This window comes from Muntiacus reevesi, chromosome 3 (genome assembly GCF_963930625.1).
Source record: "Muntiacus reevesi chromosome 3, mMunRee1.1, whole genome shotgun sequence".
In the NCBI taxonomy this organism is placed as follows: Eukaryota; Metazoa; Chordata; class Mammalia; order Artiodactyla; family Cervidae; genus Muntiacus; species Muntiacus reevesi.
Window position 1 is genome coordinate 144177648 of NC_089251.1, and position 25344 is coordinate 144202991.

General features: G+C 37.2%; 1 protein-coding gene across 3 annotated transcripts in view; it reads left to right on the forward strand.

Annotated features, from left to right (window-relative positions):
* The window catches only part of RAPH1 (Ras association (RalGDS/AF-6) and pleckstrin homology domains 1), a 97852-nt gene that overhangs the window by 41033 nt on the left and 31475 nt on the right, over positions 1–25344 (forward strand). For 2 of the 3 annotated variants that reach the window (XM_065930755.1, XM_065930756.1), the window contains exons 3-4: positions 1919–2024; positions 2813–3318. In XM_065930755.1, coding sequence (XP_065786827.1) covers positions 1919–2024; positions 2813–3318 — 612 coding nt within the window. Of the gene's footprint in view, positions 1–1918; positions 2025–2812; positions 3319–14025; positions 14107–25344 lie in introns of all 3 variants that reach the window. The other variant, XM_065930757.1, reaches the window with a different exon arrangement.

Here is a 25344-nt window from a genome sequence, read left to right on the forward strand (position 1 = left end):
ACAGGGTAAAACTGTTGGAGAATACCGCTCACTGCTGTGCGTGCATGCTAAGTCACTTCAGTCATGTTCGACTCTTTGCAACCCCATGAACTTTAGCCTGCCAGGCTCCTCTGCCCATGGAATTCTCCAGGAAGAATACTTGAGTGGGTTGCCATTTCCTCCTCCAGGGTATCTTCCTGACCCAGGGATTGAACTCGTGTCTCTTAACATCTCCTACATTGTCTTTGTCAGGCAGGTTCTTTACCACTAGTGCCACCTGGGAAGCCCCGCCCCTCACTGCTAGTAAGTTACTTTTTAACACTTCCGAAATTTTCAAACAATATTTTACTAAGTTAGTGGCTAAAACTTCAGAATTGATTATTTTAGTTCGCCACAGTCATCCATGCACCTGTATCATACAATGCTAATGGATTTTCAACTTTATATTAAATCATTTTTAAATTTCTAGTGGTTGTTGAATCTTCTGAAATTGTTTGTAAAATTTTGCATGTATTTGCATTTTTCTGCAAGAAGTTGCATGGCTTTTTTCACATTCTCAATGACATCCACTCCCAACCCAATTCCACCACCACCACCCCACCACCACCAAAAAAATAAAAAAGGTTAAAAAAACCCCACTCCACTAGAGTACTCATTTCTTGGCATCAAGGAATATTTCCTGTCATTTCCCTTTCTGCTCCAGCTCCATGGACACAGCAGATAATTATAATAAGTATTCGTTTATTTGAACTGATAAATAGATTGATTTTTAATATGTCCTAAATTATCCTTAGATTTTACTGAAAACATTACCTACCTGTCACTCTTCATTTCCACTGAGAGGAGAATTAGGCCTTAACTTGTAGTGGAAAAATTAGGTTTGAGGTTAAAGAAGAATTTCCTAGCTGTTTCATTAAACTTTGAAATAAAGCACTGAACAGTTGTGGATCTCTTTCAGATGATAGCTTTAAAATCTGAATAGACACTGTCTAAATGGATTCAGTTAAAACAAATGAATAAGAAAGATAGCACTCTATCTAATTCTGTGATTCTACAAAAAGATTGTTCAACATTCTTTTTGTTTGAAATCTGTTTGATAATTAGAAAGGGAAATTAAAAATTTGAAAGACTAATCCTGATATTTGCATATTTAGTTAATAAGACACTAAATAACTACTGACCCTTTCCCTGAATTTCTTTGTTGTAACCACCTTATTTTCCTTATTGTAGAAAGGTTGGAGAGGGGAAAAAAAGGGTCATTTAAAAAGGTGGTGGAAAAAAAATAAATAAAAAGGTGGTGAGTTAACTTACGAAACACCCTACCCTAAAGTGCAGAATATAATTGTAGACTTAGGACAGGCAGTATAGCTGGGTTATAGTTTACGCTCACCTTGATAGAACATGAAAAGAACAGGGTATTCCATCATTGTTTAAAGTTATAGCCACTTTCTGTTAAGATCGTGGCTCTCATAATTTTGAGTCCAGAATTGTGCCTTATCTTCAGAGTATTTCATTCTAAGAATGAGGCTAAGTTGGACCAAAACCAAATTCCTTTGAGGAAAGAGATAACAAAATTCTCTACATTATTCCCTTTTATATCTTATCCTCACATCCCATATTCATGTACCTACCTTATTGTATAGTGAATTTATGTAAAATGAGCTCAACCACTATACTCGTTGTATTTGGGGAGATACTTACTCTGAACTATGACTGTGTCAAGTGCCTTAAGTAAGCATATATCTAAAAATTGAAAAAACTATAACCAAAATGATGTGAAAACCAGTTATGCTTTTCCTCAAGGCTAATACTTAGAAGAACTTTGATTTTATTAACTATTTTATGACAGTTCACTTAATCATAGAATAAACTTTATTCACCTTTTATTATAATTGAGTCCTGAATTTAATATGACTCATTAAACTTTCTTTTTAAAAAGAGTTTGGATTCTGACAAACCCACGGAACCAGTAAAAAGATCTCCTCTTCGCCAGGAAACAAACATGGCCAATTTTTCTTATCGCTTCTCCATATACAACTTGAATGGTAAGATGTAATTGAAAATGAAATGTAAAATAGTATGTTAAGTTATGTAATGTGGAAATAATACAGCAACAATTCCAAATAGCTCAATATAAAAACTATATATGTGTAACAACTGAGTCAAATATTTCTTGATTTGTGCATTTTATTACTAATTCAGATGATCAGAGAAAAAACTAACTGGAATATAACTAAAATAGTTTCCTAGTTATTAGTAATTGGCAAAGTATATCCTCACATGGAATCCTATAACAAACTTAATTGTGTTATTATATTTGCAGTGGGATAAAGTCCAGTGAAATTACTTGTTATTAATTAGAAAATCAGCCCTTCTGGCCTTTATTTAATGAACTATACCTAGTGGAGCTGACATTTCAATAGTAATTTTTTTAGGTCTTAACATGTTTCTTTTTATGCCCTCTGATCTTTAGGTATTAACATCTCTACTAGGGCTATGGTCATGTTAACACTTAGAGCCTCTGGTGAAAAACTGCATGAGGGATGTGGTTAATAGAACAGCATAAAATTTTTCTTTTTTTTTAATCTTTCAACTCATAATTTTATTCTCTTTTGATTACCACAAATCTTAAAAGATGGGCTCTTTGCTTGTGAAGTTTTCTCTTGGAGTTTAAAATGAACAAAAAACTGTTAGAATTGTGGTATTTGATAGGCTTTATGCCCAATAGGGTGATTTTTTTTTTTTTTTTTTTTTGCTTTTCCTCTTGCATTCGTTGACTGATTTATAATAAAATGTGTAAATTCTAATTCATTGTGTTCTGGAAACATTGCAGAAGCTCTGAATCAGGGAGAAACTGTGGATCTGGATGCCCTAATGGCCGATCTTTGCTCAATAGAGCAGGAACTCAGCAGTATCGGTGCTGGAAATACTAAGCGTCAAGTCACAGAAACAAAGGCCACTCAGAAATTACCCTCTAGCCGACATACATCAAAACATGGCACCTTGAAAGGACTGTCTTCTTCATCCAACAGGATAACTAAACCATCTCATGCCAACTACTCCCTGGATGACATCACCGCACAGTTAGAACAGGCCTCCTTGAGCATGGATGAGGCTGCCCAGCAGTCTGTACTAGAAGATACTAAACCCTTAGTAACTAGTCAGCACAGGAGAACAGCGTCGGCGGGCACAGTGAGCGATGCTGAAGTACGCTCCATTAGTAACTCCTCTCGTTCAAGCATCACTTCTGCAACCTCCAGCATGGACTCTTTGGATATTGATAAAGTAGCACGCCCTCAAGAACTGGATTTGACACATCAGGGGCAGCCAATCACTGAGGTAAGTGGATGAAACTTTCTTCCCTATCACTTCAGTATTAAGGAGGCAATGGTATTTTTTCAATCCTGTTCTAATAAATTTTCTCATTTTTTTCCTACACTTAAAATTTATCAGAAATATCTCTGAGCTAAGTTTTAAACTCAGACTATAGAAAGAATGTATTACCAGATACAGCAGTGTCACAAAGATGATTAAGAAAAAATTTAGTTTCTTTGGTTTTAGTCTTATGACTATTTGAAGTCCTTATATTAATGTCAGTTGTATCATATGATTAAAAAGCTTGAAATGTGATTTATATTTGATATTTTACTAAGTTATGATAGCTATTAAGCTGATAATTGCTTTTTAGTATGTTTATTATAAAATGGCCACTTGAAAAAATGGCTCATATCCCCATTATAGTTCTCCTAGATTATAAGTTCTCAGCATTTACTCCATTTTAGTAGTAAAGAGTTGATGTAGTATGGTGGAAAGAACCACTGGACTTGGAATCAGAAAACTTGGTTCCAAGTATCTTACTACCCACTGGTCCTAAATGAGTTATTCAGTCTTTGTGAACCTCAATTTCTCATAAGAAAAGTCAAACTAATAGTACATAGTCTCCCTTCTTCATACTGTGGTTCAGAGTGTCAAAAGTGATATAATAGACATGAACAGATTTTAAAAGATGAAGTTTTTCTGATATGATGGAGGTGAGGATAAGGAATGGATTTGGGATGAAATAAGTTTAGCAAAAGCTGAGCTTGATAAAGGAGAATTTTTAAAATTGAGTTTTGTTCATCAAGGAGAAAGCTATTTTGTTATAAGGTAGCAGCAAGAAAAAAGAAAATGGATGGGGCAGAATAAAACCAGCCTTCCATTCAGTTTATACGTACAGTGCTCTTCTAATAGAGTAAAATAATTTGTATTAATCAGTACTAAGTTAAAATCTTACAAAACATTGTTTAAGGACTTGCAGAGAATTCAAAGTTTGTATCTGTTACGTTGGTTTAATTTATTTAGTTGGTCAATATCTATCAGTCAGTAACTCTTGGTACCCACTCATGTACCTGGCTTCATTCTGGGCATTGTAGAGCACAAAAGAAGCATGAATCATGGTAATTTAAAGATAAATTTGAGTTTTGTTGCTTGTAAAGGAAGTTAGCAAGTTATATCAAAGAATAAACTTTTGTTTATTTAATGAAACTTTCCTAAATGGTTTGTATTCTGTTGAAAACTGCTTTCTCCATTGAGAAACCTGGGCATTATCTTTAGCACCAGCTCCTTAGCATGTATCACTTAACATCTTTTAGACTTACCTGTTTTTGATATGAGTAATAGTTTACTAGAGATATGCTTTCTTGTTTATTCTGTGTTTTGTATGTTCTTTCTTTTCAATCTTGAGTTGGGTCAAGAGGCATGAGGACAGGTTATGCACTGAGTAAGAATCTTGGTGTATGTGTTTGCATCTGTAAGGTACATTCATTGCAAGAGTTCCCTCAGAAAAAGCACACTCATTATAAGTAACAGTTGAAGAGCAAATAAAGTAAAAAGTGAAGTCTAGCAAACACTTCACATGGTATCTAGTGACATCCATGGGCAAGGATGCCAGTGTACAATGATACAATATTTTAAGATAAGACCTTAATGTAAAGTTCTGTGAGTAAGCCAGGAAAAGACAAGGAAAGGAGTTAAAGTCTTTTCCATCAGCCTGTTTTGTTGCCTTGCCAAGATGGGTAGAAAAGTGGTTTAACAAATCTGGAACTTGTTTCAGTGGTTTAACAAATCTGGAACTTTTTTTTCGTATCTAGTCTGTTCTGATTCAAGCCAAGAAAACTGAAGGAAGCTTACTAGATCCCAAACCTGTATATTAAATTGCCACCAGACTCAAATACAGTTTTTAAAAAAATATTTTAGTTTTGCATGCATGAAGTTAAAGAGTCATAAAGTTGTAAAGAGACTTGTTACAAAAAAAAAAAAAATACATGCATGCTGTATTCTGCTCCCAGGGATAAGTGCTTTCTACTCTTTTAGCTGATTCTTAGTGTATTTACCTATCATTAAATCTACAGTTATATTGCTGTATTTTGATTTTTTTTTTCAGTTGTTTGTGTTACTTACTGACTTCTCATTCTGGAAAATGAGGATATAGCTAATTAGGATATAGTGCTCTGTAGACAGTTCCCCTCCTTTCTCCCCTCTCCTCCCAATTTATTTTGGTTGGGTAACTATTCAGTGTTTATATTATCATGACCTGTATACTTGCAGTTCACTACTAAACTGTATATACTTACATTACATTTCCTTTTGAGGACATTACATTTTGTTTTTCCTGGAATTAATTCTTTAAAATTTAAAATAATTTTTCGTATGTTTATTACTATTTCAACTCCAAACTTTCTCCCAGCTGATTAAATCTTTTTACTTGGTTTGAATAAAATTGGTGTTTGTTAATTTCATCTTAAAATTCCTCTTTGTCTTTTGAAGTCTTTATTCTAGTATCATTCATTTTTTCTCTCAGGTGGATAAGCTTCTCCAGGGAAGATTCTTCCAGTCCCCTGTGTGGAGGGCGTGTACTTTATTGTCAGGGCTTTACAGCCCATTGGGAAAGAAGGCATGGGATATGAAATGGTCCTCCACACGACCTTTCATTTAATCCTTCTAGGTCAGGGTTTCTCACCCATCTCGCTATTGACGTTCTGGCCCAGATAATTGTTGTAGGGAGCTGTCCTGTGCGTTTGTAGAATGTTGAGCGGCGTCCCTGGCACCTCTCCGCCAGGTGTCAGAACTGCGTGTGCTGCGCTGTGCTTAGTCGCTCAGTTGTGTCCGACTCTTTGCAACCCCATGGACTGTAGCCTGCCCGGTCCCTCTGTCCATGGGGATTCTCCAGGCGAGAATACTGGAGTGGGTTGGCATGCCCTCCTCCAGGGGGTCTTCCCACCCCAGGATCAAACCCAGGTCTCCCTCACTGCAGGCAGATGGATACTTTACCTTCTGAGCCACCAGGGAAGCCTGCCATAATAACTGCATACATCCCTCAAATTATTAAGTCTCCAGACACTGATACATATTCCCTGGAGGCAAAATTGCCCCCATTTGAGAATCACTGTGTTAAGTAGAAAGGTTTAACAACAGCAGATCTGAGCCTTTTTTTTTTCCATGGGAAATAACCTTCGATTTTCCTTTTCCTGACATCCTTTTACTAAAAACTTGATTAATAAATATAGAATGTATCCAAGTAATATTGTTTATTGTAAACTGACCCTGATTGGTGATTGCATATGGGCCAGGGAGACTGTGAGTGAACTGTAGAAGCCTGTGAGAAGACTCTGTACTTGGTCATGGTGTGCAGCATGTGACTGTTGTGAGCACGAACATACGCCTCCAGCGACTCTGGAATCTCCACACATTGGCTGTCAAAATGCACGACTGCTTCCTGTGGAGTGTGAAAGTTCCCTCAGCCAGGGTGATGTCTGTGCCTATTCAGATGATCTCTTTCTCTTACAATGGTGGGTCCATTAAGGCCCCTGGTGGGTTGTGTAAATTCCTTCTGAAGATGGCATGTTGCATGCTAGCACATTGTCTTTCTGCAGGTGCCAAGCTGTGGTCTCTTGGTCCTATGAGTGAATATCAGTCTGAACCTGAGACCACTGCTGGTGGCAGGAAAGATCTGGGAATTAACTGCTTTCTTAAATATGCTCTCAGCCAGTCCTGCTTTTCATCCCACCTTCACTTCCTCTGCTTCTGCTTTGAGGTTACAGAATGTAAATTGGGGTGCTTCTCTGCTTTTCTGCAGTTTGGGCTTAGCATTCAGCTTTCCTGGGGCATGCTGAGTTGTGTACACTCAACCACATGCTTCTAGCTTCTAGATTTTTGTCATGTCTTCTTATGAGTTTGTCTTTAACACAGTAGCAACAACAAAATCCTTTTTCTTTGTTTTAGTGGGATTTATGGAGGGAGTAGAACTGCCTCACTGGCCGTTCACAGTCTCCTCCTGTCTACAGTCTCTTAACCTTGGAGTGCCCCAGGGTGCAGGCATCAGACTGCCTTTCTCTCTGTCTACTTCTCTGGCCATCTTATACACTGACAACCCCCCAGTTTTAATCCCCATCTCTTTTATTTAAGGTACACTAACCCCCCTTACATCCTAATCCCTCTAAAACAATGGTTCTCAACTAGAACCTGTTTTGTCCCCCAGGAGACATTCAGAAATGTCTGGAGACATTTTTGATCGTCAGTGATAGAAGGGTGGTACTGATGTCCAGTAAGTAGAGGCCAGGGGTGATGCTAAAATCCTACAGTAGGACAGCCCCCACAGCAAAGATTATCTGACCCAAAATACCGTCAAGGTAGAGAAGCCGTGTTCAAAAGTCAGTCAGCATCTCTCACTTACTGTCAGCAATATGGCAGTAACACTGTGTTGTTTGAAGCTGTCTGTTGACAGTTTCTGATAAAGATCAAGAAAGTACCAGCATCAAATCATCTTTAGATTCAAGGGAATACAGGTTTCTTTAGCCAGTGTCTCTCCCTGAACTCCAAGCTCACGCATCCTCTTTCTAATCAACACCTCTAATTGGTCATCGGAAAGATAACTCAGATTTAACTGGTCTAAATCTGAAGTCCTGATCTTTTCTCCCAGACTTATTGCTCCCACAGTCTTCTCCATCTCAGTTAACGGCTATTGTGTCCCTCCAGTTTATCAGCAAAACCCTTGGAGTCTTTATCTCCTTCTCTTTTATTCCCCATCCTCCTTTCAATCCAGCAGCCAATTTTGTTGCCCTAACTTCAGAATATATGCAGACTTAATCACTCCCCACCACCTTCACTGCCATCAAGCCAACATAGTCTTGAGATGTTGTATTAGCCTCACAACTAGTCTTCTGTGTTCACTGTTCCTTTAACAGTCTGTTATCCCCATGGCAGCCCTGAGTGGTCCTATTAAAGGTAAGTCAGATCTTGCCCCTCCTGTTTTCAAACCCAAAGGCTTTGTATCTTACCTGTTTTCAAACCCAAATCCCTGCAGGGCCTTACCAGATCCGCTTTCTATGGCTTGCCCCTACCTTCCTTTCTTCCCTACCTCCCTTGCTTTATCAGCTCTTTGCCAGAAGTCAGAGCCCACCTCAGAGCCCTTTTACCTCCCCCCCTGCCTGGATACACTTCCTCAGGTTCCCCTTTACTGCCTTCAGGAGTTTGCTCACATGTCACTTTCCCAGTGAGGCCTTCTGTGATCACCCTGTTTAAATGAATTCTTCCTCTGAACTGTGAGTACTTACCTGCCTTTTCTTAAAAAAGCTTATTTGTTTATGGCTGCATGGGGTTCTCATTGCTGTGCTTGGCTGTTCTCTAGTTGCAGCACGCGGGGGCTACTCTCTGTTGTGATGCATGGGCTTCTCATTGCGGTGACGCAGAGCACGGGCTCTAGGCGCAGGGCTTAGGAGTTGTGATAGGGGCTCTAGGCGCAGGGCTCAGGAGTTGTGATAGGAGGGCTTAACTGCCCCGTGGTGTGTGGGATCCTCCCAGACCAGGGACGCAATCTGTGTTCCCTGCCTCAGCAGGTGGATTTCCAGCCACTGGACCACAGGGAAGCCTGTTATCTCCCTTTTCTACTTTATTTTTCTGTTTATCACCATTAGAATACTATATATTTGACTTTATTTTACTCTAAAAGTTTTGCTTGTCTGTCTTCTCCACTTGAATGTAAGCTCCTTGAGAAGAGGAATTTTCAAAAATTTTTATTTGATTCCTAATGTATCATTAGCACCTAGAACATTATTTGGCTCCTAATAGAAGCAATCAGACATTTGAACAAGCATTTAAATATATGCACATGTTCAATCCATCTTTGTCTAAAAGTTCTGTACTCTAAAATTATCAGCAGTTTTCTTTCAAGGTGGACAGATGGAGTGCTGCGGGTGAAGTAGCATAGGAAAATCTGATAGTGAAACTTTTTTTTTAGACACCTCTAAGTTCTTAGAGGCAGTAATTATACCTGTTCTAAAGAAACCGAGGACAGAATAGTTACTCTCACTGAAGTCTAGTGACACTAATACCAGTTAGAAAAATCAGTTTGAGATTGGTACTATTGCATCTTGGGAATGTGGGTATTCAAACTGCCCATCTGAAAACAAAGTAATTTTATAGTTTTTCTTTCTACCTGCTTGTTCTCTGAAGCCAACAGGGGTAGGCATAGTATAATTTCACATCAGGAAGAGTATGTCTTTTTCTCTTGCCTTTCTCTTTCTTGACTTTTGTTGAAATACTGTGCTTTCAGGTACTTCACATATGTTATTTCATTTAAGCCTCCAACTGTCCCTTTGGTAGAGACATTATTTCAAAGAGGGATTAAGTAGGTCAAATAACTGGGAAGTCTGTTTTTGAATTCCAAAACTATAACATTTGCCTCCCAACTTTTATCATTATCTTAAAAATAAAGTGAAGCTGATCATCAAAAATTATTATTTCCTGAACGTTTGATTTAGTGTAAAAATATGAGTTCGTTCTATGGATAAACATAAAAACGAATTACAAAATAATTTTAGTATGCTTATGAAATCCATCAGTAGTGTTCATTTGCTGTTTTTAAATTTGGAATTCATTGTAGCTGAAGTAAATTCTAATGAAAACTCTTTATAGCAATGTGAAATAAATGTTGCAGTTGACTTACTGGTACTTTTATTCACATTAACAGATAAAACTATTTTTTAATAAGACAGCAGTTTGCAAATTTACATAGTAATTGCATGTTATAAATTTTATATAAAGTAGGGTTTACTGATAAAAGATTAGTGCTACAGTATACCTATATATTTATTTTCTGGTAGGATTTAAACTAACAATTCCTCTGAATTTGGAATCTTATACACAAACATATATATATATATATATATATATTTTTTTTTTAAACATACATTTTTAAAATGAAAATGCTTTTAGAAACTTTTACTGAAGCTTATGGTAGATTCAAAAAGTTTTGTGAATCTTTAAGAATATTTGATGATGTACTGTAAATATTTTGATAGGAAAAATTCGTAAATATCTGAGCTACTAAAGCTTTTCAATGTTGTGTTTTTTTTCCCCCTCATGTGTACAGGGTTTATTTATTTATTTATTTATTTTTAATGAAATCTCTATGGATACACCAGTATGTTAATAACTTTGAGATGCACCATGGCATATGATAGCTTCAGTGTAATTCCTTTACTTCTTTCACTTTCCAGAACTCGTTCAAGAATAAATATGTGCATAAATTTTGAGATATTGGAAAGAAGACAGCAGTTGTGTTTGTTGTAATGTCAGGTGGCATTGGCATTGAGGTCCCAAGTTATTCTCAGAAAGCAACTTTTTGCTCTGAGATAATAGCTAGATGGGATCTCAGGGCTTTCTGAAATTTTAAGAGGCCTGCATATCTGAAAGATTGGAGTTGCTAGTTATTACAATTGCATTTCTCCTAAAATTCTAATGGCTATTTTGCTGCATCTCACTGAAATCTATCCACATGTACCAACTTGGTATTTTAATTCTAGATTTCACTGGCCTAGGAAGTTAATAGAAGGGATAGAGGTACAAACACACCACCCAGCCAGCACTGGCATATATGCCCTGAAACTTGTTTTGTGGATTTCTTAGAAACCTGAAAGCGAAAAAGCATTTTTATTTGGTTTGAAGTCTGTTTTGTTTTGTGTTGGGAGAGCTGGTAAAGAACCTTATACTGGCTATATAACAGTCGGTTAAATATCTAGGAGAGGAATAAAGAGAAGAGGAGGAGAAATAGAAAATAATATCAGTTACTGTGTTATTGTTTATTCTGTGCTGGGCATGGTGCTTTTACTGAATTTGTACAGAGCCTTGAGAATAGGTACCATTACCACTATTTTACAATGAAAGGAACTAAAGCAGAAAGTGACTAGGTAACTTTCCTGAGGATTTGAACCCAGGCAGTCTGGTTGTAGAGCTCTTATAGCATTACCTTGCTACTTCATCATAAAATTGAAAGAGAATCTAGACAAGGCTAGACCAGCCAGGGCTTCTCAGATCCAAGCCTAGAGACAGAATTACACAGGCAGTATAAAAAAGGCAAAGAGATTTATGTAGTAACATCCCCATCTGGTGGTGTTTTAGTATATTCCTGAATATGTTGTTAAAATTTGACAACTATAAGCTAGCTGTAATCTAAATGAATTGAGGTTTAAATAAAATTCAAATGATGGCTGGTGGTTTCCCATCGTTCTAATAATAATAATGTTATTATTACTCCTTTAATTTTTATAGTAACGTTTGGAGATAAATGCTGTCATTACACCATTTTACACATGAGGAAACAAGTGAAGTAATAAGCCCAGAGTCATACTGCCAGGAAATGACTGAGCTGGGACTTGAACCCAGGTGTTCTGGCCGCCCCATAAGGGTCTGAATTCTTAACCGTCATGCTATATTTATTTTTAATATTTGTGAAGAGCACATAACCTCAGTACAAAATGGATGTAAATCTTTTATTGAAACATTAATATGTGTTCACAAACCTCCACTTTCTTCCAGTTGTTATCTAAAGTGTTAGCTATCAAAAGAAAATGCTGTATTTTGTAGCCATGACTCTGGTAGAAAGTCATTCATTTCTTGATTATGGCTCATATTTCAGATCACTGCTTTTCTACACATCCTCCCTAACAAGATTCTGGCTCATAAATGGTACACATTATAGGTTCAGTTCAAGAAAGTAGTGATTCATAACTTACTTTGCAGAGATTTGTGGAGTTTTTGAGAGATTGATGGAGAACATGATAGCTTTGTAACAAATGAAACTTTTTGAAACTGAGAAGGTGTAGAGCAAACTTTATGTGAGTTGACCTTCACATTCACTTATGTGTTTTAAACACAGATTTTAGGTTTATGAAAGTAGTGATAAGGAAGAGGTAAAAATTAGGGACTTCCTGGTGGTTCAGTGGTTAAGATTTCACCTTCCAATGCAAGGGGTACAAGTTCGATCCCTGGTCGGGCAGCTAAGATATGCCTCATAGCAAAAAAAAAAAAAAAAAAAAAAGCAAACATAAAACAAGCAATATTGTAACAAATTCAGTAAAGATTTAAAAATTGGTCCACATTGTCTTTGATACTTCCCATGTGTATATTCATTTTTGGTAAGGTTGTGTTGAATTTCAATAACTAATAATGGTCCATCCTACTGTTTAACATGGCACGTAGCCATCTCTTGTTGAACGCCTTGGATTATGATTTTTTTTAACTAGCCAGTAAGCATTTGGAAATATAATGGGAGCGTGTGTGAGACTGAGCCTAGTGAGAATAGATTTATTTTTTAACTTTTTATTTTGAGATAATGTCAAATTTAGAAAATTTTGAAAAAATAGTACAAAGAACTCATGAAACTCTTACTCATGTTCACTAATTTAACATTTTGCCACATTTCCTTTATTATTTTATATATATATATATTTTTTTTCCCCTGAACCAGTTGAGAGTTGGTTGCATTTTTCATGCCCTTTTAGCTATTAATACTTAAGTACTCATTTCCTAAGAATGAGGATATTGGCAGTATAGATTTGATAAGCCTCCCATTGATGTGGTGACTGACACAGTGTTATAGAATATGTTGAGTGAGAAAACGTAGAGGAAAGCAAAATCAGTCTTGGTCTGGCCAAGCCTGTGGCATGAGAGCCGAGAAGAAATAGCTGTTCATACATTCCATAAATGCTGGAGTACCTGGACACTGTGTTGTGCTGTAAGGGGTAAGACTGGACATAATGCACAGTGCCTTTATGAGATTATAACTTACTGTGTGAGGAGAGGGATGTCAAAACAGACAACCAGCGCAATTTTAGTACAGTGAAGCAAGTACTGGGAGAGGAGGGACAGACTCGTTGGTGAAAAGGTCACTGATGACTTTGAGAATGAATTACAGGATGCATTACAACCAGAGGGTGAAGACTGGAGAAGAAAGGCGGATGCTAGATTGCAGGGAATTATAAGTGCAAGAGGTACACTGTAGCTGAATTCAGGGTATTTGGCAGTGAAAAGTAGAAAATAATAGTTTAACAAGCGGAGGGTACCCAAAAGAATATTTTTCTGTCCCTCCCATCCCCAGTAAGCTGGACCAGTTGAGTGTCAGTGGCTGGGATGTTAGAGGGGAATGAGTGGGATCTAGGACGTGGTTAGCTTTAGAGGGGAGAAGCAGGTGTTAACTCATGGAACTGGAGAGAAGGATGAGGATATGGACATAGCTGCAGGATACCTTTTAGAGATGAAGATTGTCATGATAGATAGGTGTGGTTTTCTTAGGAATGGAGGGGAGTGAGGGCATGTGAAGAGGTGGAAGAGTGAAAGCAGGAACTTGAACAACTTGGAAACTACTTAGAACAAGTTTAGAGGAATGATGATGAGAGGAGAGAAGATGGTGAGTACTGCTAAACAGCAGTTAAGGCCAGTTTGAAGTCCGGAAGTATGAATTGGTACTGTACAAGGTATTTCTGGGTAGTTCTGCCACAGAGCTCTACTGTCCAGAAGAAGAGTGAGGTTATCTTTAAATTATAAAGGGTTAGGATCATCAGGTTCTTATCTTTTCTATTTCTGCACAGTACAATGAGGTGCATGCAACTTTCATTACTGTTTTGTTTCAACAGTCCATTTCAGTGATCTTTTCTCTTCCTGCATGGTAACGAGAACTGCCCTTTTCCACCTCCTTTACCTGTCATTTTCTTCCTTCCTGCATTTTCACAGCATGCTATTTCTCTGAGATGTCCCAGCAAGCAGGCCAAGCGTCATATTGACTTCACAGAAGAACAGGCTGAACTGACACCTGTAAGTTCTGTAATCATGTCCATTGGGACTACCGAAGTATCAGTGAAGAGGAATGCATTCTTTAGAGCTCCTGATGGTTAAACCTTGTCATATATCTCAATTTTGTGAATAAAAATTAAACCAGGCTTAAAAAATACATGAGCAGAAACAAGAACAACCATATGATACAGTACCATTGAATATTAATACTCATGGTTAGATTGTGTTGGTGATAGCGTATCTGGTATAGAGAAATTTTGTATTGGAACCTGAACCACATACTTTCTTTTTTGTTCTTAAGCTAAGGGCTTCTGTAAATTTCTCGAGATATTACTAAATTTAACTCTTCTTCAGAATGGGGATATCAAGCATATGACTTCTGTACCAATGCTTAACTGAAACCTAATTTCTTTAAAAATGTTTCCTTTGGTCATTGATTAACGAACCTGGGTGTTTTAGAGCTGAGCTGTTCCATGCGGTGACCACTAGCCAGATGAACACTCCAAATGTTGATCCAAATGGAGATGCACTATAAAGATAAAAATACATGCTGGACTTCAAAGACTTAGTACAAAAAAGTAAATAAAAGATGCTAATATTAGTTTATTTCACCATTTTCTTTTTACTTTTTAAAAAAATGTGATTACTAGAAAATGTTGTTTGTAGCTTGTATTGTTTTCCCATTAGACAGTGCTGTTTCAGGGTCATCTATGAAGCATTGGAAAAAAAAAAATTCCCGCAGCCCCCCCCTCCCCCCGCCCCCAGTTGAATAAGATTCCCTCTGACCTCTCCTTCTCCACTCCTCCTCTTCCTCTCTCCCTTTCTGTCCTTTAAAAATACTGGTAGTAACCCAGTGAATTTATTTCACAAGTCACTACTGGGTTATATCCTGCTTAGTGACAAACTTTCTCCAACCTTACCTCTGGCCTGTCCCCTAAACTCCTAAGTACCAGCCACACTTAATAATCATATCTGTGTTGTCATCTCTTCCACTCAGGCAGCAGTGCTCAGTTCTTTCAGCCCCAGTACCTGTATCTTATAACAAATAATTTATAACATTATCTTTACTATCCCAAATGAAATTCATAAATAGCATAATTTACCTACACCCCCCTTCTATAGTGATTTTAATGCCCTATCACCTAGTATGAGGGAGAAATAGCCAAAAGTAATTTATGATATTTTAATGTATATATTTTAGTTTTTAAGTGGTTGACCATTTAAAAACTATTAAAAGACACAATGAAAAATAGTCAAATCCTACACCTACTTATAATTAAGAACTTTGGATTTAAGAAAAGGGAGAAGATCAGAAGTCATTTTTACAGGAAAAAGAAAGAAATATGAGTGGACCCAGAATTAAAACATACTATGACTTCCCTGGTGGCTCAGACTGTAAAAGCATCTGCCTACAATGTGGAAGACCCGGGTTCAATCCCTGGGTGGAGAAGATCCTCTGGAGAAGGAAATGGCGACCCACTCCAGTATTCTTGCCTGTAAAATCCCATGGACGGAGGAGCCTGGTAGGCTACAGTCCATGGGGTCGCAAAGAGTCAGACACGACCGAGCGACTTCACACATGACACATAGTAACAGACAAAACACACCTCTATATAGTAACTAATAGAAGAGAAATAACCTTAAATGAAGTAGGAATAATGTGCTAATACAATTTATATATTACCAAAGAAAAGAAAATGAAGAAATGCAAAATTCTTGCAAATAAAATGACTCTTATTTGTAACTGTAATGACAAAATTATTCTCTGCCTTGTAGCATGGGGTTAGGTAGTAATAAAATGATTTTTACATTTGACTTTTTACATTATAGATTTCTCGTTGTGCTATATTTTAAATAACTCTGAAAGACAAGCATTTGAAATATTTTAACACAGGCTGGGTTAATGAAACTCAGTGAAATTCCTGCCTTTCATTTCTTTCATTATTAGGATTTGGTTCTTAATTCTGTTAAAAGCAGTTTCAAAACTCTTGTCATTTACTTGCATGTGACAGAATATACACTGATGCTACCAGTTTGGGTATTGGCAATTTTTTTTTATACTTCAAGCTGATTTTCCATTGGTGAAATCTTTTCCCAATGTAATGAGTAATTCTTGGTAAATGTTCAACAGAATAAAGTGCAGGCTTCCCTCAATTTCTTGTATGTGGTAAGTAAATAGCATTCCTCGAACAGTCATTGAATATCAGAATTACACAGAAATACTTTGTACTTATATGTAAAATGGAGTTATTGAGTTCTAAACTCAGATTGTTATAAACAGGAATTTCCAGCTATATGATTTTCCATATAAGGACATTAAAAATTCATGTGTGACATAGGACTTTGGTTGTTAATTTTGTAACATTGTTCCATGCTTGCAGGGCATCTAACCTTTATGATTTCCCTCCTCATAAATAGCAGTTATGCCCTTTCCTCCTCATTGTGACAGCCCAGAATATTCCCAGCTCTCCCTGAAATGCCTCCCAGAGGGAAGCACCACCAGCACTGAGAACCACTGATATCTCCCTTCGCTCTGTCTGTGCCCTCCACTGACTCAGAGCTGCCTCCTACTCATCCTGCAGGACTTTAGACTCTAGGCCTTCTCAGAAATACTTTGCTGAACCTCTGATTTGGGTTTAGACACTGTCTCTGCCTCTTATTACCACTTACACACTGCTTTGTAGTTGTCAGTTATCTCCCTGTTAGATTCCAAACTGTGAGACCAGGTAATGCCTGTCTTGGGTACCTCTGCATCTCCTGTGTCTGCCATGGTTCCAGGCTCAACACTGAATAAGTAATTGAGTAAATGAAAAAAGGAGAGAGTAAAAGACAGGAAAAAAATGGACTTATAAAGAAAATGGGCTATTTTTAATGAATTAAAATAGGCTGCTGACTTTGTGTTAGTGGCGAATGAGAGAAAATATAAGAAGGCCCTACATGCAGCCATGTGCATTTTTGTTACCAGCAGCATGTACCAAGACACAGACGAATTTAATGATGTGCTCAAAGCACTGTCTTTCCCTTCTCTCAGTCCTCCAGCTGAACACCACTCTCCTTATCCCTCTCGCATCCTCCAGTGACCGGTTCTCCCTCTGCCCCCACCTCCACTCTGAGGAGTTCTGGAGCCATGTGTGACTGGCACCAGGAGGGGAAGATAGATAAAGGAAGGCTTTTATTGACAGAAGGCATTTGCTGCTTCTGGTTTCTAGATGTTTGTTTTTTCAGCTAAAATCCCTATAGTTACAGGGAACATGGAGCCCTGTTAAGTAGTACATGCCTGTCCCAAACACGTGACTCATGATCTTGTTCAGCTACTGTTTGTGGTCTCATTTTTTAGATGTGTCATTCTTGGGGGTCACCAATCATGATTATCTCCTTTTTATTTTAAAGTTCAGTATTTAAACCTTGTTTTTGATGAATATTATTTTTGCACAATATTATTATGCACAATAAATATTATTTAAACCTTCAATATTTTAAAATCAGTAGCTTCAACTTCAGGGTCTCTAAACAAATACAGTTATATAATATCTGATCAGATACAGTTTTTTGGGCTTTTTTTTTTTTTTTTTTTTTAGTAATTTGAAGTCTTGAGGTGATTTGAGTTTGAAGATGGAGTAAATTTTGTTAAGTTTTTTTAAAGTTTAAACTTGAATTTAATGTCTAGAGTTTTATTTATTTTGGGCTTCCCTGATGACTCAGACAGTAAAGCATCTACCTACAATGTAGGAGAACAGGGTTCAATCCCTGGGTGGGGAAGATCCCCTGGAGAAGGAAATGGCAACCCATTTCAGTATGCTTGCCTGGGAAATTCCATGGACAGAGGAGCCTGACAGGCTACATACAGTCCATGGGCTTGCAAAGAGTCAGACACAACTGAGCAGCTCACACACGCACAGAGTTGTATTTACCAAAGAATAATTGGTTTTGATGGCCTCAAGCAAACTTTTTTTTTTAATTTGAAAAATAATTATCTGAATAGAGATATTCTACTCATGTTGGGCATCTCTGAGAAAGTAATTTTTGTGAGTAAGATAAATAAGACTAGGCTTTCAAGAAATTATTTTCTGTATATTTTACATAATTCTGTAAGAATATGTTTTTGTCACTATACAGGAATAACAAAAAATGAATAGGAATAAGAGCAATGATAGTTATAGTTGGCCTTTTTAGTTGTTCTTCTCAATATTCTTCCTGGTCTTAGCTAATTGCTAACCTCAAATTCAGTTTGCAGAAATTTTGCTTATCTACTGTTTTTTAATAGACAAGTCAACCAATATTTACCTTCAGGAGATTATACCATCTAGGTAATTGAAGGCCTAGAGATGATTTTCTTTGTGCTCGTTTGACCTTGTTAGTGCTGATATTGATGAATATATTCAATTTTTGTTTTAAACCTTAGGGTTTTTGTTTTGTTTTGGTTCTGGCTATTTTTTTACCACCAAGGTGTGGGTGAAAGGGCAGGTATGCTTGTAAGGCTCATCTTGAACTAAAAGCTAAAAAAAATAAAAACACAGGCAACGACATACAGTATAGCAAACCAACTATAGTATAGGTACAAGCAAAAGTTAATTTTTTTTTGTAATAGTATTTTAATTTTGAAGTATCATATTGTATTATCTGTGACAGCTTTATGATAGTAGGTGCTGCTTTAGTACTTATTTTCTCTCCAAAAATTTGTTTCTCAAGAATAACTTGATAATAACTTGATATATATACTTGGATTTATAAATACTGAGAAATATTTTCTATAATTCCACACAGCTGGGCCATGTATTGTTTTAAATGATGATTAATAACCACATAACATTAAAAAATACTTAGAATTATTTAGGGATAAGCAAGTCTAAATTACACATATATCAAAAAAGCTGCAATTTATACTATATGAATTTAATAAATATGATTGCAATACTGAAACGATTTTAAGGGAGAAAAGGACACTTAGGGACTGTGTTATTTACAGATCATTTTTATGAAAATATATGTTAATTTAACCAATTTAAGGGGCAACACTTCATAATATTTTGTTTATGTCATTTCTTTGATATACAAGTCCTTTACTTGGGCAGTGCAGTGCTATTAGCATGTAATACGTGAATTAATAAAATTTTACTGAAAACATGATACCATTAGGCAAAATATTTATGAACATTTTTCCTCTTGGTGTAGCTATCATTGATTGGAAATAATTGCAGAAGTTTTAAAACTGAGGTTTTTTTGTTTTTTTTTTTCCCTCCTCTCTAAGACTACACTATTTAAAGCTATGTAGGTCTTGTATAGGCTTTAACAAGAGGGAGAAATGTGGTTAGTCATTGGGCTTTGACACAGCACTCGCATGCACAGCCCTGGCAGACAGGCTGCTCCATGTTCTTTGCAGGATGTGATCCCTTTTCCCAGAGTGAGGGACCAGCAGGAGTGGGCTAGAGCGTGACTCTTGGCTTGGGTGGGTCTCTCCCTTCCCTTCTTTTTTTTTTTTTTTCTGTTTTTAAATTTAGATACATTTCACTGAGTTTAGGTGAAACATGAAATTAATGGTAGAGAATCATTCTTGCTTTGTCTGCTTTATATTTTAAACTCATAAAACCTCCACTGACTTCTGTTGCCTTTTTTTGTTTTGTTTTTCTCTCTCTCTTCCTGCACAAGCACTCCTATCTGGACAGGGAAACCTCCCTTCTTCTGAGAAACATTGCAGGAAAGCCTTCTCATTTGCTGACCAAGGTGATACTCCTTCCACTTGCATGTAAATATTTACCGCCTTGTTAGGTAGAGTGCAATTTCTGTTTTTGATTGTGCTCTCAGGTTGCTGAGGCTGTGCTTTCTTGTTTCTGCACCCTTGTTCTTCTTAATAGAGGTTATTTTTTCCTCTTATTGAAGGTAATTATTTATTGACCTTAATGACTATCAGAAAATATTGAGAGTAGAAAATATTTGCAGTAGTTTTTCACTAGTTTTTAACTTTTGTGAATACCTGACAGTCTTCCTAAGTATGTTGCACTTTTGCTAGTTTAACATTGTATTTCATTTTAAGTCATTGCTTGATTTTTAGCTTTTACTACTAATGGTCATGCATGCCGTGAGTTTCTTTAGCAAACTTTGTTTTCTAATTTTTGTTTATATTATCAATGCCTCATTTAATTATTTATTTTTATAAACAATCTTTACATTAGTTTAATCAAATTAGAAGAGAAGGCTGCAATTTAAATTTCTCAATTCTCTGACCTCAGAATGGTTTGAATTAGTCTAGCTGGATTTTCATCGGGCTGGTATTTTACAATTTAAAATCCTTTAACCATTATCATCATTAACTCAGAAAGCACAGGATAGGGGGTTGAAACTAGCTTTCTGCCTCTTTAAAAATCATGTTTTTATTTTGTTACTTAAATGTTAAATTCAAGCATGTCTGACTTAGTTATAGATAGTTTCAGAAGAATATACAAATTATGGCTAATTTCACTAAATTTGTATTATTGTATCTGAGATTTTCTTTAAAAAAATTATTTCTTTATAAACTTGAAAAGGAAGATGGTAAAGCTAAAATTAAAATCTCCCTGAGTGTCCATTTAACAAGAAGACCAAAAAATCAGCAATAAGAACTTTTTTTTGCTTGAGTTTCTCTCCTGGAAAGAGATCTAGGAATAGGGTAGAAGCAGCTTAAAGCTGAGGTAAGTTTAGAAATGTAAGCACATGATAGCCGTGTACTTTATAACCATAGCAAAGTTCCCTCTCTCCCTGGAATTCACTCTCAGAGCCTCAGTTATGATCTCTCTAGATCAGACTTCTCTCCCTGAGAGGCCGCTGTCACACATTTCCTGGAAGATGCCCAGCACCTCCGATTCTTTGTCTTCAGCTTCCTTACCCACACTGTCCCTGAGGCCTCATAGTTTATATCTGTTGTCTTTTTTTGACAGGTCTATTTCTGTCCAGGATGCTTCCACTCTCCTAGTTGCCCAGGTTCAAGCCATCTCATGCTTTTCTTCTTATTTACTGTCTCAAAGCTGTAGTAAGCTTGTCAGAATCTGCAGGATTGACTGAATTCATCCATCCATTTTATCCCCATTGCCACTACCCTAAAAGAGCCTCATATTTTTTAGTAGAGCCACTATTCTTGTCTATTTTTGCCTGTCACACCTCCAGTCCATTTTGTACACTGCTCTCAGATGAAGTGCAACTTTTCACCATTTCCATTGTCTGTTTTTCAACATATATTTGTTGAGTCTTGTACTATGTTAGGTACTGGGATATAATACTGTATAAAGTGGACATTTTCCCTGCCCTCAGTCTTTAGGAATATAGATAAAAAGAACGTTTACACACAGCATGTAAACAAATTCTAAATCATGTTAAGTGCTATGAAGGAAACAAGTGAGTAATAGGGAATACAAGGGGGAGGATTAGAGCTACATTTCCTTTAGATGGTAAGGTCAGCAAAGGCCCTTCTAAGGGGGTGACATTTAATTTAAAGCTTGAAGGATGAAAAGCAGCCAGCTTGAGGGTGAAGGGAAATGTTCCAAGTGGAGAGGTCCATGGGAAGAGAGCCTGTTGTGTTTGAGGAGCTGAAGAAAGACGGTGTTGCTGGAGCCACAGTAGCTGACTGAAGTATCTTGATTTGTGTTTGGAGAGGTAGACAGGAATCATTAATTCAAGGCATGCTGGGGAGTGTGTGGTTTTTTTCCCCCTAAATGCTGTGAGAAATTATTGAAGAGAGTAACTTCATCCATCCAACAAATGGAGAATAGTTGTTTGCAGGTTTGGGATAAACGCAGTCACTTCTCACCTCCTTCTGCCTGAGACCTGTTGCCACCTACTGCATCCACAGTAGAGCCATCTGTGCCCCAACCTGAGTGTTGGAGTGGTGGTGTTACTGCTGTATGTAGCCAACATCTGGCTCTAGCTGCCTCTATATCCTGCCCTGCTTATATTCAGTTAACGCATTTGTCATTTGAAAGTGGCTCGGTAGCGTAGAACCTGCACATTTAGGGTGGAGTGGGCAATGGAGTCAAGAATGAGGTGGCAGAAGTTCCTAGATAACCAGAGCCACAGGGCCTCTCTTTGTCAGTGCCCTCTGTACCACAGCACGTGGCTCTGTTGAAGCTAAGTTGAGCTTATACTTCTTTCATACCACTTAATTCCCCAAAAAGCATGGTGTCCCACTTACTGACTCACCTCTGATCTGCACTTTTCCAGAGCAGGACTTTGTAACACTTGATAGTTGAACATAGTAAAATGAACACAGCAACACTGCTTGGGGCCTGGAATGCAGAAGGAATGCTCATTGCTTGTTTGTTTTCATCATCAATCCAATTGTCATTCTACTACTGCTAATGAAATAACTATTCCGTATACAGTTCTGAGGGGCTTTCCCGGTGGCTCAGGAGTAAAGAATCCGCCTGTAATGCAGGAGACGTGGGTTCTATCCCTGCTTCGGAAAGGTCCCCTGAAGGAGACACACTCCAGTATCCTTACCTGGGAAATCCCAAGGAGCCTGGCTGGCTACAGTCCATGGAGTTGCAAAAGTGTCAGACACGACTGAGTGACTAAACAACATACACTTCTGAGCAGGGGGCCTCTGCAAAAGCAGTGCCAACCTGTTTCTTCTAGGAGTGGTGTTACTGCCGGCACAGGATGTTTTCTAAATGGGAGCAGTAGGCAGAGGACCGGTTGCTGACCTGGTGCCCATAAGTCTCTGGGTGCCACTCCGCAGACTTTCCCTGACCTTCTGATACAGTAACACATCTTTGTCCCTCTTTCTTCCCTTAGCCTGCTTTATTTATTTATTTTTCATAGAACTTAACCACTGACTGACTTAGCCCATATCTGTCTCTCTCTTGTCTCATGATAAATGTAAACTCCTTGAGATTAGGAACTCTGTATTCTCTGCATTCAAATCCAGGCCTGCATAGTCTGGACAAACATCCATCATATAAAAGAATGGTCCTCTAGTGATCATCAAGGTTTCAAGGACTACTGTAAGTTGTAAAACTGCTTGTATATTACTGAAAGTATTTTATCTTTGATGAGCAGTTTTTATTTACTATTATCCCCCCAAAGTTTATGCTAAAATCTTTACAGACAGAAGGGATGTGACATCATGGAAAGAACAGGTAGTTGTTCACTTCATAACAGCCTGTATGATCTTTGAAAGACAATTCTTTCTGGGCCTAAATCAGTGCAATGGACATAATAATAATGTTAGTCCTGCATTATTTATAATTAAATGAGGCACATGCCTTGTGATATGTGGCAAGTAGGTGTTTGATTAATACTAGTTCTCTTCTGAGTTGAGAATATATTTCATGATTTCTTCAGGGGAAAGTAAACTAGTGGTTACTCTGATTATTTTGGTTCTAAGCAGTTTGATAGAACATTTCATGGGCAATAAATTGTTCATCACCCCAAGTTTTCTTTGAATCATTTTAAGTTACGTAACTTTATTACTATTGTAACCTGTGAAATGAACTTGATCTTTAAAAAAAAAAAAAACTAACTTATTTTCAGCCCCTTAATTTCAATCCCATTTGTTCTGAACCTAAAAAACCTTAATCATTTCATAGTTAAAGGAATTCATAGCCAGTTCTTTGCAACTTTAACTTTCTGTAAGTATTCTAATTTTTACTCTAAGAAAATGCTGTAACATTTTGTAACCACGGCATTGGCTTTCATTTAATCATAAGATCTTCACTGAGTTTTTGTCCTTTATGTAAATTTGAGAAGGCTTGGCATTTGATGGTTATTGATAGCCACACAGGAGTTTTTCAGGCGGAAAATAGCTTGTCTCTTGCCCTTTTAAGGGAAGGGGTAAGAGAGAAAGTTAACTTGTTATATGTGTGAGATATCTTTTACTTATGTTTAGGATGGTTGTGAGATAGTGTGAACAAAGGGATGGTTCAAAGATAAGGGGCAGAAAACTTAAGACCTGATTTTGCCAACTTTAACAAACAGCAGAGAATATGAGATGAACAAAGCTTTGTTCTTTGTATTAAACTTGGCCTGCAGACACTGACCACAGCTTTGTATTGCTTAAAGAAACTATTAGATGTCTTCTAAGTTTATAATCTATAAATAACACATCAGCAAAGATTTATAGATCTTTGCTGTATCACACGGCACTCTGATCTTAAAACAGTTTCTTCGTTTCCTTGGTTGTTACAGTTAAAAGTTATGATTCTAGATTAAATATAGTAGATTAAAAAGCAAACTTTCTGGGGAAGAGCTTATTGTCCATGGGAAGTATAAAGTACTGTGAATCTTGCAATTTGACCAAATATTTTTATTTCATTTTGCTCCAGTGACATTCAGATTCTAAAAGTAGGAGGCTTCTTGCAGAGATAATTATTTAATTATAATTATCCTAGCCTATGAACTGGAGGTATAAACTAAAATTTGCCTACACTGAAATTAAGCATGTTCCCTCATAGCTCAGTTGGTAAATCATCTGCCTGCAGTACAGGAGACCCGGGTTCGATTCCTGGATCAGGAAGAAAAGAAGGAAATGGCAACCCACTCCAGTATTCTTGTCTGGAGAATCCCATGGACAGAGGAGCCTGACAGGCTACAGTCCACGGGGTCTCAAGAGTTGGACACGACTTAGTGACTAAACCACCAACCACCACCGCATACTCAGCTGCGTCTGCCTCTCTGTGACCCCATGGAGCCTGTCAGGCTCCTCTGTCCATGTGATTTCCCAGGCAAGATTACTGGAGTGGGTTGCCATTTCCTACCCCAGGAGATCTTCATGACCCCAGTGATTGAACCCATTGAACCTCGAATTTGAGGCAGCTGTAACACAGACCAGTTTATATAGTTATTAAGAGTAGTATTTTGGGCAAATGGAAGAATAGCTGAATTTGGATGTTAAAATAACCCCACCTGGCTGTTCTACATAAAAGACGGCTAGGGAATCCAATTGGTTTAGTGTATGTTAATTGTTGTTTCTCTTGTTTCTATAATCTTTTCTTCCTGTGTGTTAGCTTTTTAGCCTTTGGAGCAGAAACTGATCTGGGAGTTGAAACTAATCTTATAATTGAATGACTTTTTATGTCAGTGCTTCAAAAGATAGCATTAATTGTATTCTATTCTATTTGCTAAATCATAGTATACTAAAATGGAAGTATGAAAATACTGCTTTGGTATTTATAACCAGTATCAGAATGTCATATTAAGATTTTTATATTCCCTTTTTGAAAAGGCTTTTTTAAGAGCAGTTTCAGATTCACAATAAAATTAAAAAGGTATAGTGATTTCCCATATACCACTTGC